Source organism: Sabethes cyaneus, chromosome 1, assembly GCF_943734655.1.
Source record: "Sabethes cyaneus chromosome 1, idSabCyanKW18_F2, whole genome shotgun sequence".
Lineage (NCBI taxonomy): Eukaryota > Metazoa > Arthropoda > Insecta > Diptera > Culicidae > Sabethes > Sabethes cyaneus.
In genome coordinates, this window is record NC_071353.1 from 48,486,175 (window position 1) to 48,502,097 (window position 15,923).

General features: G+C 42.0%; 1 protein-coding gene across 2 annotated transcripts in view; it reads right to left on the reverse strand.

Moving 5' to 3' along the window:
- Nucleotides 1–2,241, reverse strand: part of LOC128737507 (protein obstructor-E) — a 64,540-nt gene extending 62,299 nt beyond the window's left edge. For both annotated transcript variants that reach the window (XM_053832171.1, XM_053832163.1), the window contains exon 1: nucleotides 2,061–2,241. In XM_053832171.1, coding sequence (XP_053688146.1) covers nucleotides 2,061–2,103 — 43 coding nt within the window. In that variant the 5' untranslated portion in view covers nucleotides 2,104–2,241. The remainder of the gene's footprint in view (nucleotides 1–2,060) is intronic.
- Between the last annotated feature and the right edge of the window lie 13,682 nt (nucleotides 2,242–15,923).

Below are 15,923 nucleotides of genomic sequence, written 5' to 3' on the forward strand. Positions count from 1 at the left end.
TTCCCACGTTAGTAATCCTACGCCAAACCTGAATTCGTATCCATAGGCACATACTGTTTTACTTTATTTCATTTTTTAAACCTGCGAGTACATAACAAAATTTGAGCAAGTTTATTTATTCAAATATTTGGATTTTGCTCGCCTGAAAAAAGTGATTGGAACAAAAGTTGTTGATCTGATTTTCTATACTTCCTAATACCGGGTAGTTTCCAGAAACCAGTCGATGAAAACAGTCAACAAAAGTCGGACATGGTAACAATCCTCAGTAGTTCGTATCAACAGCATTCAGCATTTCTGGCTTAGGTAGCACGTTCCACGATAGTGAGAATATCAATAGTACGTACTACCACAGACTAACAGACGAGACACTTGCGTTAATTCCATCACGCTTGTGAAAGCCACTCAAAAAGCATGTTCCGCAGCACTCGCAAAGGCGCTTTAAACCTGTGGCTCTAGTGTGTAGGCAAAATGTGTACAATCATGTTTTTTGAAGGATTAACGTAAACCAACTTCTGGCTGAAAAACAAAAATAAATGAATCTTATGATACTACCTTGCGGGACTCTCAATGTATTGACGAATGAATTCAACAATTGAGTTATACATGATTTTAATTATGCAGTTTCACGGATATATTGGAGGTAAAAATCGGGGATAAAATAGGGTGATCAGTCATAGAAGTGTAATTTTTTACACTGATAAATTTTTACACTTTCTCTGTAAAGCTTTCTGATAATTTAGTTTATAATTGGGTATCAATATAGACTAATGAATATGCAAATTTTTACAAGGTGATAATTTTTGCATTTATCATCAAACGAGTTGTCGGACATGAAAAAAATCTCAACATTTTTAATTTATTAACAAAAATATAAGAATTGACTTTAGCAGTGTCGTGCCCTAAGGATTGATTTTATAGTACCCAAAATGTATTGAAAATAGTAATATCTGCGTGAATACATAAACTGGAACTCAACATGACTCAAATGGAAAATAGTTATTAATATCACATCAAACGATGAAAATATGATTAATATATTTTCCTTCACAAAGTGATAAGTTTAATCAACTAACACGTAACATAATTTTTATATTTTATTCCAATACTATTGGTTTTCATGACTATTGATTTGAACGTAAAGATTATCACAACAAATTATCACCAACAACTTTTATTGCTCTCCGGAAATCCGTCAATTTCCACTATATTAAAGATTTTCCATTTTCAACTTTCAAAGAAAATAACTGACGTGTCTTGCACTTCAAAAATCCACACTAGAGCCCACAAACGGAATCGTATATTTGCTACTTCACGGAAGCATTTGCAAAGCGCACAGAAAATGCGTCTATGCCAAAAATAGAATCCTTTCTATCATGTCGTGTCTATGTAACGAAATGCCATTAACAAACACGAGCGGGTACAGTCGCGCCCCGCACTTGCAGCCCGCAGAACTGCACCGACCGCGACAAAACGAAACCTCTTATGAATACGCCGATTCCGCCGATTTCAGGCATCGCTTTAATTGGGTCCGTTCGGCCATTATCTCGCAAATCAATATCAGTTCAACCGCGAAACGGACGACTCATTCCCAACAGCCATGCAGCACAGATAGCAATCAATGGTAATCATACTTCGCCGAGTTGCTTCCTTGAATCGATTGTGCTTCACTGGCGGAATCGACAACAACAAAAAATGTTCCTTTCACTCGTCACCCAGTTAACGTTCGTTTTATTACGTCTTGCAAATATCACTTAGTCCTACAGATAGTCGACAAATAGAGGAGTTACGGCGAGCTCGTAACCAAACCGAAGCTATAATTTTCCTCGTGTTTTCTCACTCTAACCACAGCAGCACCAACAGTTGCAAGCAAAGTGTTCGACCGAATCCTTGCGACCACGGATCGAGCTTTATTGCATTGCACTACAGTCTACAGTCCTACACTTTTGACAGCAATTGAAAAATCACCCGGAATTAGCGAACTAGTACAGTGTGGGTTCACCTTTCAGCACATTGCAACCAATTTTCATTCATTTAAAAATGTGATCATTTTTTCTACATACCGGCTCCAAACAAAGCTGCCACGAAAACTATGCTATACTTCATTTTTACACAATTTCTTCGCTTCCGCTTTCAAACCAGAATGTCCTTTTCGACGATTGTTCAACAGTTCCAAAAAAACACACTCCTTGTCACCTTGGCGACACACTGCACACTTGCTATCAACAGGCAACGCACTGAACCTCTAAGGATACCTCACCGAATTGTGCACGCCACGAAACCTCTAAGAAAACTGTATTAAAAGGTAATTTTACAATCGGTTTTATACCCCAGTAGGTGGAAAAAGCTTTTTTTCGTTTACCGCCACACTAACACCAGCGAAAGATAGCGAAAATGTGCCCGCGAGAACCTCCGCGCGACACCTCGCCAGCGATCGGCAAAAAGATCCCGTCCAAGCCGTGCGTTTGCGTCTCTTTCGTTTGCGCATTCGGTTCAGGTTCAGACCCATGCTGCTATTGTGGCTCTACTCCCAAACTCCTCCGATCGATGCTCTATGCTCACTTCGTTCGCTGCGTGATCGTCCGCAATCTCAGGGTGAGTCTAGCTAGCTCGCTTGCTCTCTTGTCACCGTGGCCGCCACTGTTACCGCTTAGTGGTTAGTGAGCTGGCCGAGGCAACAACGGGAAGTCTGACGGCCGGCAGGAGACGAAACTGGTAGAAATCCGACCGACCGAGTCATAGTCGTAGAAGCGAGCGGATTTGACAGAGAACGGTTATGCTACCAGAAAGAAGGTTCGATCTAAAATCAATTCTAGCGGCATTCAAGGTGTCGAATATTTTGGTGCTAGGAATAAATTAGCAAAAATGAAGACACCGATTTGCATTTCGTGAAAAAAAACACGCTGATATTTAAATTTATAGGTCAGCACGCATGCATTTGCATACCAACTCCATTTACATGAGTCCGTGAGCTTTTTTAACTGCCACGGCGAGCTTCTTTCTATGCATAAGGATAATTTGTTTACATTTCCTCCACAACCAACGTTGCTAGGAAATTGCCTATTGATTCATAGTTTTCGCTGTTGATAAGTTTCATAACTTTCGAAAACAAGTATTTCTTTCAAAAAGAAAGATCCAGTTAGAAGAACATATACATTAAATTTCAAGACCTTAATAATGCGAAAGTAAATTGAAGCTATATTTTAGCCTACATATCCGGTATTGATAATATCAACTGAAGTATTTAAGTATTGAATGCATCTCTTAAAAATAAGCACATCCCAACGTTGCTGAATACCATTTGGGTTTTCGGGGCGACTTAGAATCTAACCGGCGAAATAGGCGTTTTTAATTGCTAGCTCACTAAACCCTTTGGTTGGTTTTGCTTTTAAGAAAATTTACGGCATTCTTGTCACATTACACTAGCATCGAAGATTCACGTTGCAGACATTGTGCACGATTTGGCTAAGCTCTGCTCTACCCTGCTCCAATTTTTCCAAGGTCAACCTGTTCCGATGATTTACTAATGGAGGTTAACCGAATTTAAATTCGCGCGAATATTTCGAATCTTCAGTTTAGTCTTCTAGATACAGCGAAAATCGTTTCGTTGTGTGTCGTCTTACCAAACCGGCCAAATCACTTTTTATAGTATACATTTGACATCAGAACTAAAATGCGTTTACGCAGTGAGAGCACTGATTTTTTTTGTTGTAAACATGAATAAAAATATTTATGCACTGAAGCCGTTTACTTGCGAGAAATACGTTCCAAGTTTCCTATGCCACCGCGTAACAAGCAACACTAAATAGTGGACACTAATGATGGCCACACATTTTAAAATGTTTGGATCTTCCCAGGTAACCAATAAGCATTAGTATAAGCAGTAAAGCAATCGTTTATTAGCATCCCTGGCGTTTTATACTGCAGATTGCAGTTTATCAGTCTTTTGACTGCATAACTGTTGCAGATTGGCATCCACGATTCTATTTAAATTCTTCTTGTCGGTAACTAGCTGCAAAAAAAGATTGTCAGCACTATAAGAGGGCTAGTAGTAAAGTAGCTGCATATTTTGCCAAAATAGCATTTAAGGCAACTTAACTGCTTATTGGCTTGCATTTAAATTGCATTGGAAATGCTCTTTGGTTACCAGGGTTGTTTGATTATTTTTTTGCAAAGGGAGTAGGTGTCTGATGCGAAGTATGTTTAATTGAGTGAATTGGAAAATTTCGATATATAGACCAAAACTATTTTAGGCTGAGCAATGGCAGGTAGGACTCGCTCTTTCGGTTACTGGGCTGAATGTTTTACTAACTAAACTACCAATTCCAATTTTTTTTATACAATTTTGTTTTGTACTCCCATTTCTTTCCCAATCATTCCACACATGCGCCACACACTCGTCTCGGCGACGATATTATTTTTGTATGACTGCTCTTTGTTTCTGGCGTCGAGAAGATACACTGCACTATGGTCCAGAAAGCGATTTTAGACGGACAAAAATGATTGCGCCTTAACGGGATATTCTAGCTCAATGAAGTCTTCGGCAACTTTTTGAATGAAAACATGACGCATCTTTTAAAAGGGTCGTCTAATGTTCAGATGATACCGTAACAACAAGTCAAGTAATAATTTTTTAAATAAGTTTGTTTTCCATTTTTTAGTTTCAAAACATTAAAGATAGATTAATTTCACGTAACTTTTCTAAACATTCCAAATTTCTAACTCTTACGTATTTTCAGCAGTGGACCTTTGTTTATGGACGACCCGTAAAATCATATTTCCTCTTATAACTCTTTTATCTCAACAGATAGCTCAATATGATGTTCTACAAAAATTTGTATACGTAAGAGAAGAATATTTTTGCAGAAGACTGTTTTGCTTTATCTTTATGAGTTAATAAGTTATAGCCGAATTCAGGTTAAAAACAGACCAATTTTACTGAAGCATAACTCAAAAAGCGGCAAACGGATCTTGATGAAACTTTGGCGATTTAATATACACATATGCATAAAGTTTTTAGCAAAAAATGGTGGAGGTGTTATTTTTTTAAAAAAAGATAAAATTCTTTGAACTTTATGATTTACTATAGCTAAAGTTTTCGTTTTATCCATCCCTAACTGCCCAGGTACAGTTTCTTGCTCAGTTTCAAAGCGTTAAAACATAATTTTGCGTAACTATTTTTTTAGAAAATGTCTAAAACATAATACAAAGCTTGTTGCTTCACTATTTATGTTTTATCGAGACAAATACGAACGCTTATCTTACGACAATCGCGGTCTTTTCAATCTGTTTGTGAAAAATATTCATGAAGTTTATTTGATACGTTTAGTATCAATGCCTACATTGAGAGAAAAACTATTATATATACGCTGATAAATTACATAATTAAGAAATCTAAATACTATTTGCACTGTCCACTGTCGAAGGCAAAGGATACCAGCCATAAAGCTATACATATAGACTGTTCTGTGTATTCCCGAAACTGTACATATTTAACCTTCTAAAGAGGCAACGATAGATAATGACTATTTTTCAAGAAAGCACACTCAAAAGAAAGTCAATTTGATATTCATGCAAAAGTGATAATCTGGACTAGCAACTGTTAAGGCATATTATAAAATCTTTATTTTGGGTTTCATATCCAATCCTTGTTTTTTCCAAATATTACAAAACTCAGTGCGTAGTTCATCACTGAATATTTTTGAGGTCGAACATTTTGTTTTAGATGTCCTATGTTTTCAAAAGTAAAAATTGACAAAAATCGTGCAATTATTTTCGTCACAATTTTCCTGAATTTTTGATTTTAAAACATAAGAACTCTTAAACGCATAGTTAGAATGTTGCAATGCTGATGTCAAAATGTCAATCTATTCTCAGCACAGATATTGTGTTATCCAATTAGAATAAATTTCATATATGGCTCTAAGACTCTCAAAGCAAAAACTATCTACAGAAGTCTACCCGTTGAAGGGTTAGTTATATGTTTGCTAATAATTATTAGCATCTCGTGCATTCGCTCAAATAAATCAACGTGGTGTATATTTAATAAATGTTGAAATTGACTGAAGTTTTTTGAGCGTTTCAGTGGAATACTAAGATTGAAAATAAAGAAAAAAAAAATCCCGAATTATTTCCATTGTTAATTTTATAGTTTTAAATGGATTTAAAAATCATAATAGAATTCTTCTTGAATTTCAATGGTAAATTTCCCGAAAAGTATAACAATTAGTGGAATTTCCTTCGTAAGTAGTTCGATTACGCGCAAATCATAAGTTTTCCGCAGCTCTGCTTCATCTTCGTCGTTTTTCACATCGCAGTTATTTTTAGTCTATAAAATATTTTCAAAAAACATTCAAAACATATTGCGAATATACGCGTATAACAGTAAAAGTCCGTGTTAGTCTAAAGGGATCGTAAAAATCGTTTAATTCAAGGTTATTATTAAACATTCTTTTAGTTTTTTCGCTTAAAAACAAGATTGCGAATGTAACTCTTTGAATGCATTCACTATTTTAGTATCAACCATGGTTATTGCCAGTATATTTGTTGTGTATAGTATTCCGTGGTCGCATACTTGATTACTTGAATGTGAATCTATGAAGAAAACGACAATTTTAGCTATAGTAAATCATAAAATTCAAAGAATTTTATCTTTTTTTAAAAAAATAACACCTCCACCATTTTTTGCTAAAAACTTTATGCATATGTGTATATTAAATCGCCAAAGTTTCATCAAGATCCGTTTGCCGCTTTTTGAGTTATGCTTCAGTAAAATTGGTCTGTTTTTAACCTGAATTCGGCTATAACTTATTAACTCATAAAGATAAAGCAAAACAGTCTTCTGCAAAAATATTGTTCTCTTACGTATACAAATTTTTGTAGAACATCATATTGAGCTATTTGTTGAGATAAATGAGTTATAAGAGGAAATATGATTTTACGGGTCGTCCATAAACAAACGTCCACTGCTGAAAATACGTAATAGTTAGAAATTTGGAATGTTTAGAAAAGTTACGTGAAATTAATCTATCTTTAATGTTTTGAAACTAAAAAATGGAAAACAAACTTATTTAAAAAATTATTACTTGAATTGTTGTTACGGTATCATCTGAACATTGGACGACCCTTTCAAAAGATGCGTCATGTTTTCATTCAAAAAGTTGCCGAAGACTTCATTGAGCTAGAATATTCCGTTTAGGCGCAATCATTTTTGTCCGTCTAAAATCGCTTTCTGGACCATAGTGCACTGTTATCTAGTCGGTCAGTGCGGTATAAACAGGTAGTTTTGTTGCCGACTTCGTACCGGCAAGTCTAGTGACTTGGACTTGGGCTTGGACTTGGACTTGGACTTGGACTTGGATTTGGATTTGGACTTGGACTTGGACTTGAACTTGGACTTGGACTTGGACTTGGACTTGGACTTGGACTTGGACTTGGACTTGGACTTGGACTTGGACTTGGACTTGGACTTGGACTTGGACTTGGACTTGGACTTGGACTTGGACTTGGACTTGGACTTGGACTTGGACTTGGACTTGGACTTGGACTTGGACTTGGACTTGGACTTGGACTTGGACTTGGACTTGGACTTGGACTTGGACTTGGACTTGGACTTGGACTTGGACTTGGACTTGGACTTGGACTTGGACTTGGACTTGGACTTGGACTTGGACTTGGACTTGGACTTGGACATGGACATGGACTTGGACTTGGACTTGGACTTGGACTTGGACTTGGACTTGGACATGGACATGGACTTGGACTTGGACTTGGACTTGGACTTGGACTTGGACTTGGACTTGGACTTGGACTTGGACTTGGACTTGGACTTGGACTTGGACTTGGACTTGGACTTGGACTTGGACTTGGACTTGGACTTGGACTTGGACTTGGACTTGGACTTGGACTTGGACTTGGACTTGGACTTGGACTTGGACTTGGACTTGGACTTGGACTTGGACATGGACATGGACTTGGACTTGGACTTGGACTTGGACTTGGACTTGGACTTGGACTTGGACTTGGACTTGGACTTGGACTTGGACTTGGACTTGGACTTGGACTTGGACTTGGACTTGGACTTGGACTTGGACTTGGACTTGGACTTGGACTTGGACTTGGACTTGGACTTGGACTTGGACTTGGACTTGGACTTGGACTTGGACTTGGACTTGGACTTGGACTTGGACTTGGACTTGGACTTGGACTTGGACTTGGACTTGGACTTGGACTTGGACTTGGACTTGGACTTGGACTTGGACTTGGACTTGGACTTGGATTTGGATTTGGACTTGGACCAGGACTTTGGGCTGGAGGGCCAAGCGTCATATGCTAATCTATAGAGTTCGAGAAATTTAACAATGTCTGTGCGTGTTTATAGTGAGGAAAAACTCAATGACTGGCCAGTAATGTTTGTTAACGTCACGTGACACGATGTGAGACGCTAACTCACTAAGCAGTGAGGTTGCTATTGACCCCGGGATTGCCCTTAAGCATTATTTTGGGGGTTGGGTGTGCCTCTGCCCTACTCCGCTACATGTCGAGCAACCTGTGCACCGGTGCGGGGAAGGCGACCAATTTCAGGATTTCTTCGGTAAGTGCACCTTCGTAAGTTCTTCGTAAGCACATTTGTCTAACGTACGCCGACGCAGGCATGGCGACCAACTCGACATCCATCCCATCACAACCGCTCTCACAGGATTTATTTTCGTGCGTGTTATTATTTTTGTTTACTTTCAACGCTGCCATCATCGATTCGAGTAGTCCCCAGCGGTAGAGCTACCCAACACCGACGACGAGTTCCTAGGCAACATCTCCCGAGACTGATTACACGCGGCTCTATTCAACGACTCGACACTTGGTCCTCGCGCCATTTTCGCTGCAGAACCGACTTGATTTGTGTGATGGTTCGGTTAATTACACACCTAGTGTAAACACCTCGGTACTTTTTTTGGGTTGGAATCCCTACTGCTGCCGCTGTTAAATACCACGTGCTCCGGCATTTCTCATACGTCAACGCACTCTGGACATAGAAGTGACTCTGCGTGTCCGAATCTGTGCAAGTACCCCTGGTTCCTCTTCATCCACGTGGGCACATTCGGGATCAGGCGATGTGTCTATCTTTAATTGACCACGTTGTCCCATTAAACTTGCCTTTTACGGTAGACATATTATTCGTGTTCGTTTTCGCGGATGTCTCTACTTCGGTAGTACTCTAGATCTTGCTCCAGTATCATTTCAATGGGGATCATGCCGGCAATGACGCAGACCGATTCCAGTGATATAGCTCCGTAGGCGCTCGCTACCCCCCTGTACGTGCTATGCAAACGCTATTCTATTCGCCCCTATTGCCAACATCCACGCAGGGCTGCCATACCTAAGTATTGACGTGGCTCACTAGTCAGCAACCTCCTCCTTCTACTAATTATTTCCGCATTGTTGGCAAGCTACTGATTAGCGCTGTAACCGCTTATGCTGCCTTGTGACAGGCGTAATCGACGTGGCTATTGAAATTCAGTCGGTCTTCGATGATCACGCCCAGCTGCTTCACTTCGCGTTTAGAATCGACGATGCATCCTCCGACTGTGACCTTCCCCTGCTGCACAGTCTTTCAGTTACTAATCACTACCACCAACACTCTTTTATGATGAACTATCGCCAGCTTATTCTCTCGCATCCAATCTTCCGCCATACGTGTTGACTCCGTGGCGAATACCTCTACCTCTTCTCGTGATTCGCCAGTTACTAGCAGCAGCAGCACCTCATCATCAGCGAAACCGACAACCTTCACATCCCTGAGGAGGTTCAGCTTCAATACGCCTTCGTACAACGCATTGTACAACTTCGGACTGAGGATGAAGCCCTGAGTATCGTGATCAATATCGCATATCAGTATCCGGCTATGAAAGTAGGTTTTCAAAATCCTGCAACTGGCACTGTTGCAAGCATTCCTCACGTCTAAGGTGACCACCGCACAGCAATTTCCTCTTCTTTGTTGTTTTGAGGTGGTTCCGCAGCATCCACTACCATTACTAAGGCATCTATTGCAGGCCTGCCTATCCGAAAGCCGAACTGCATATTTAACAGGCCGTTCGCATTCTCCGTTCTCTCGCAGGTACTTGGTAAGCCTGTTCAGAACTACTCTCTCTAGCAGCTTGCCAACCGTAGCCAACGGTCTTTTAGGTCCATATGCTGAGGGTTCCTCGTGGTCGTTCCCGGTTCCGGTAGCGGCAACAGCTTCTGGTGCTTCCAGGTATCGGAGAAGTTACCTTCGTCAATGCATTTCTGCAACGTGGTCCTAAACATATCCGGATTTTCCAGGATTATCCACTTTCAAAGCCAGATTCGGAATTCCGTCTGATTCTGGGACCTTTTTTCCCTTCAAACCCTGATTACGAGGAGTCGTTGGTAACTCGGGCTTCTTCTTCGTTGTTCTCTTCCTCGCCATACGGTGCAGTCGGCCAAACCGTTAGTTCATGCTAAGACACTTGATGATAATTTTCATCTTCTCCGAACATCTTTCAGGTGGTGCGGCAGGTCCTTTAAGCAGGACTCTGTAAGCATTTCCCGAAGGATTTATATTGGCGCTGTGGCATAGCTCCCCAGAGCAAGATTTCTTGCTGAACTCCGTGTGTGTCATTGTGAGTCCGCTGACTTCTGCTCCTGGCACGGAAGCAACTTGCACGTAGTTCGGCAATTGTCGAGTTCCCCCCGGTGACTGAGCGGTAACCGTTCCTCGGTTTCTTTACCTTCTGTATGGTCGCATCGCTTGCTTTTGTTAATACTGCTATCAACCATTCCACACTTAGGTTCGAGAAAATGCGCTCCAGTCTAAGCGCTGTTAGAGTACAGGACAATTGCAGGGCCAGTTGCTACGATCCTATTGATTCCAACAGCCTCTCCCAGCCGAGATTCGAACATAGGATGACTAGCGTATCAGCCAGCATCATACCTCGAGGCCAACTGGGAGGCTTCGATGAGCCTTATATTATCGCGTTATTCCACACTACTACGAGCTCAACTTCACGTTCCACAGAAGTGATGCAATCGGAGCAGTACTTGAATGAGGTATGCGCAATAGAAACTGCTACGCGGTACTCCCTTCCAAGCAAACCTTACTAACATTCTGAATAACATCGTAGGAAAAACGCCACATCATATTAACAACAGTTTTCAATTTGTAAAAAATATACGGGAACAAAACTTGCCACCGGATACCGTTCTGTTCTCTTTGGACGTCGTTTCTCTCTTCACAAATGTGCCTGTGGACTTTGCACTAGAGTCTGTCGACCAACGATGGGATGAAATCGAGCAGCATACTCGCATTGAAAAGGGTAGTTTTATGGAAATGCTGAAAATCGTGTTAGGTTCAACATTTTTCCAGTACAACGGTGAATTTTTCCGCCAAAAATTCGGAATGCCAATGGGCTCCCCTCTCTCCCCCGCAGTTGCAAACATCGTACTGGAGCGCATCGAACAGGCGGCTTTGGAAAAACTACAACAACGAGGAGTAACACCCAGTTTCTACATGCGCTACGTAGATGACTGCCTAATGGGAGCCAAAGTCGATCATGTACAGGAGATTCTTAACATTTTCAATAGTTTTCACCCGCGAATGCAATATACCGTCGAATTAGAAATTAATGGGCAGCTAAAATTCTTGGATACCATCTTACGTATACAGAACGACAAAATATCAACGGAATGGTTTCCAAAAGATCCAAATACTAGATATTTAGACTTTAATTCTGTTAGTCCTTTTTGTCATAAGAGAAACACGGTAGTCGCTTTGGTTGATAGGGCTTTACAGTTGACAGATGCCGAAATTAGACCGAAAACATTACAAACAGTAAAGACAATGCTACTTAAAAATCACTATCCCTGCTATTTCGTAGAAAAGGTAATAAAACAAAGACTACACAGGATGTACAATACGTTAGAAGTACCAGGCAAAGAAACAACTCAACAATTCGTGACAATTCCCTATGTTGCCGGTTTAGGTGAAAAGTTAGGCAGATATTTAAGACAATTTAAGATTAATGTTGCTTACAGACCAACCGACAAAATAAAAAACGTATTATTTACAAAAACCAAAGACAAAATTATAAGAGATAAAAACACAAACGTCGTTTATGAAGTAAATTGTGGTCAGTGTCAAAAGTCGTACGTAGGAGAAACAAGCCAATTTTTACATAAACGAATGGAACAACATAAATATAGCATCAAAGCAAACACTGTTGGTGGTACAGGTTTAACCCAACACACCATTGAAACAGGTCATGTTTTTAAATTTGACGAAGCCAAAATCATAGAGAAAATAACTAAACATAACACTAGACTAATAGCGGAAACATTTTACATTAAAATTAAAGGTGAGAACAATGTTGTGAATAGACAAGTAGATTCCGCAACGTTCAAAGCTGCATATGACCCTGTAATCAAAAAACTTGAGGGAAAGAGAAATAGAAAGTAAGACATAGCAAAGAGAAAGATAAACGAAGTAGAACCTAATGGACGAAAAAGTGTAAGTTAAGAATTTGTAATATGTTTTATGTTGTAAATGTGCCTAATATAGTGTTTTAGTGTCCGCAGATGATGAGCGAAGACCAGTAGTAGCTCGAAACGTCCGGACTAACTGGTAATTTAAATCTTCATACTTATTTCGCCGAAAAACGTCGATTAAATCGAACAAACAAACCTTACTTACTTTAGTGGCAACGGTCCGTTACCGATCCTGCGCCGAACGAATTATAGTCCTCCAGTACCGTCGGTCCTGGGCTGCCGTTCTCCAATCCCCACGAACACCAGCTGAACGTGCATCATCTTCGACAGCACACACCCACCGGGTGCGGGGTCTGCCTCGGAGTCTACGGCCTCTTCCTGGTTCTCTGCTGAAAATAGTTTTGGCTACTCTTTCATCGGGCATTCTGGCCACGTGTCCAGCCCACCGCAGCCTGCCACATTGCACTACCGTCACTATATCAGCATATTTGTATACTTGGTACAGCTCGTGATTCATGCGTCTGCGCCACACTCCATTTTCCATTTTGCCACCAAGTATAGATCGCAGAATTTTACGCTCAAAAACCCCAAGCACTCGCCGATCAGCTTCCTTTAGCGTCCATGATTCGTGTCCGTAAAGGGCCACCGGGAGGATTAGTGTTCTGTAGAGCGCCAGTTTTGTGCGAATTTGCAAACTACGGGACTTCAGCTGGCTACGTAATCCGTAGAAAGCCCGATTCGCGGCTGCAACTCGTCGTTTCACTTCGCGGCTTACATCGTTGTCACATGTCACGAGTGTACCAAGGTATATAAATTCCTCCACTACTTCATATCGTTCCCCATCTAACTCCACCTCGGCACCAACACCACTTGAGCTCCCACGTTCCCTACCAGCAACCATGTACTTCGTTTTGGCGGTATTAATGGTAAGTCCCAATCTCGCAGCTTCCCTTTTAAAGGGCCTAAAGGCCTCTTCTACTGCTCTACGGTTGATTCCGATGATATCGACGTCATCCGCAAAACCAAGAAGCATGTGAGATTTCGTGATGATAGTTCCATTCCTTTCCACGTTTGCTCTTCGTAATGCACCTTCCAAGGCAATGTTGAATAGCAGGTTAGAGAGTGCGTCCCCTTGCTTCAGTCCATCCAACGTCACGAAAGCAGCTGAGGTCTCACCCGCTATTCTAACGCATGATTTGGATCCATCCAGCGTCGCACGAATCAGCGTAACTAGTTTCGTCGGAAAACCATGTTCTAGCATTATCTGCCACAGCTCATTTCGTTTAACTGAATCGTACGCCGCTTTAAAGTCCACAAACAGATGGTGTGTCTGCAAGTTGTACTCCCGGAACTTGTCTAGCAACTGGCGCAGGGTAAACATCTGATCCATCGTGGAGCGACCCTCACAAAAACCAGCTTGGTACTCGCCGACGAAGGACTCCGCTAACGGTCTCAGTCTGCAGAACAGGATACGGGAAAGCACCTTGTAGGCAGAATTGAGCAATGTAATTCCTCGATAGTTTTTACACTCCATTCGATGTCCCTTTTTGAAAATTGGGCAAATGAGGCCATCCAACCACTCCTCCGGCATTTGTTCTTCCTCCCAGATCCTGACAATGATCCGGTGGATTGCTTCGTACAGCCGCTCGCTCCCCGCTTTTAGAAGTTCAGCCGGGATACCGTCCTTCCCAGCAGCCTTACCGTTTTTCAGCTCACTGATTGCCTTCTTAACCTCCTCCTATGTTGGTGGCTCCACAGCTTGACCATCGCTTACAATTTCTATCCTGTCCCTGCTGATCTCCTCATTTACCTCTCCATTCAATAGTGTCTGGAAGTGCTCCTTCCACCTGGCTGCTACCGCCGTTTTGTCGGTAAGCAGGTTGCCAGCACTATCATTGCACATCACAGGCATGGCAAAATTCCTGCTACTCACCGTTTTATAGAAACTCCGTGTGTCGTTGCTGGCGTATCGCTCCTCTGCGCCGGCAAGCACGTGCTCCTCGTACTCGCGTTTCTTTAGACGATGGATTCTTTTTTCCGCAGCTCTAGTCTCTCTGTATCTCTTTCTGTTTTGACGCGTTGCCGCAGTGAGCATGCGACTCCTGGCCTGGTTCTTTTCGTCTGTCACTCTCTGGCATTCGGCATCAAACCAGCTGTTACGCTGTCTTCCACGCGTCGTGCCTACCACCTCTCTCGCTGTTGTTTGGATGGCACCATGGATGTTCCTCCACAGCCCATTTATATCTTCTTCTTCTTCTACCTGCTGTTCTGCGATTCGCTGGTGAAGCTTCCTGGCGTACTCCACTGCAACGCCGTCTGCCGTTAACCGCTGGATGTTGAAACGCAGCGTCCTTTCAGTGCGAGCTTTCGCCGTGTTCGACAGCCTTGCGCGAATCTTACTCACTACGAGATAGTGGTCAGAGTCGATATTTGGTCCACGAAAAGACCGTACATCGATAACATCCGAAAAGTGTCGACCGTCAATCAAGACATGATCGATCTGAGAGCTAGAGTCTCCATTTGGATGCCTCCAGGTTTGTTTCCGAATATTCAAACGTGGAAAGTAGGTGCTACAGATCGCCATCCCTCTGGCCGCGGCAAAATTTATGAGCCTCAGACCGTTATCATTGGTCGACAGATGCAGGCTATGTCTTCCAATAACTGGACGGAAGAATTCCTCCCTCCCGATCTGCGCGTTTGCATCTCCGATGATGATTTTCACGTCGTGTTTTGGGCACTCTCCATAGGTCCTCTCAAGCTTGTCGTAAAACTCGTCTTTAGCATCATCGGATTTATCATTTGTCGGTGCGTATAAGTTGATTAGGCTATAGTTGAAGAATTTGCCCTTAATCCTCAACACGCATATACGGTCATCTACGGGCCTCCACCGGATAACTCGTTGCTTTTGTTTTCCCAACACTACGAAACCGACTCCATGTTCAGCTTTCTTACCGCCACTGTAGTAGATGTGGTACTTAAAAGAAGTGCCTGCAATAGGGTCTACTGCACGGAACTCCCTTTCTCCGGAATTTGGCCACCGAACTTCCTGAATAGCAGCGATCTCCACTCCGAGTTGATGCAGCTCTCGAGCAAGCAAGCCAGCCCGTGCCGGTTCATGGAGAGTTCGGACATTCCAGGTACCAAGTTTCCAATCGTTATCCCTTAATCGTTTCCTTGTCCCTTGCCGTGTCCTATACCGATTGTTCCGTCCTGAATTTCTTTGTTCGTTGTTCGTGGTAATTGAGTTTTCGGTATACTACCTCACCGGAGTCGCGATACCTACATCCCGCTGATGGGTCTGCCATCTTAGGTATGGCTTGCGGGATACAGCATTTCATATTCAGCCGCCCGTTACGAGACAGACGCTGTGTGAGCCGCCCCTCACCTGGAGAACAGGCGCTCTAGTTCGCACCTCCTAGCTTAGC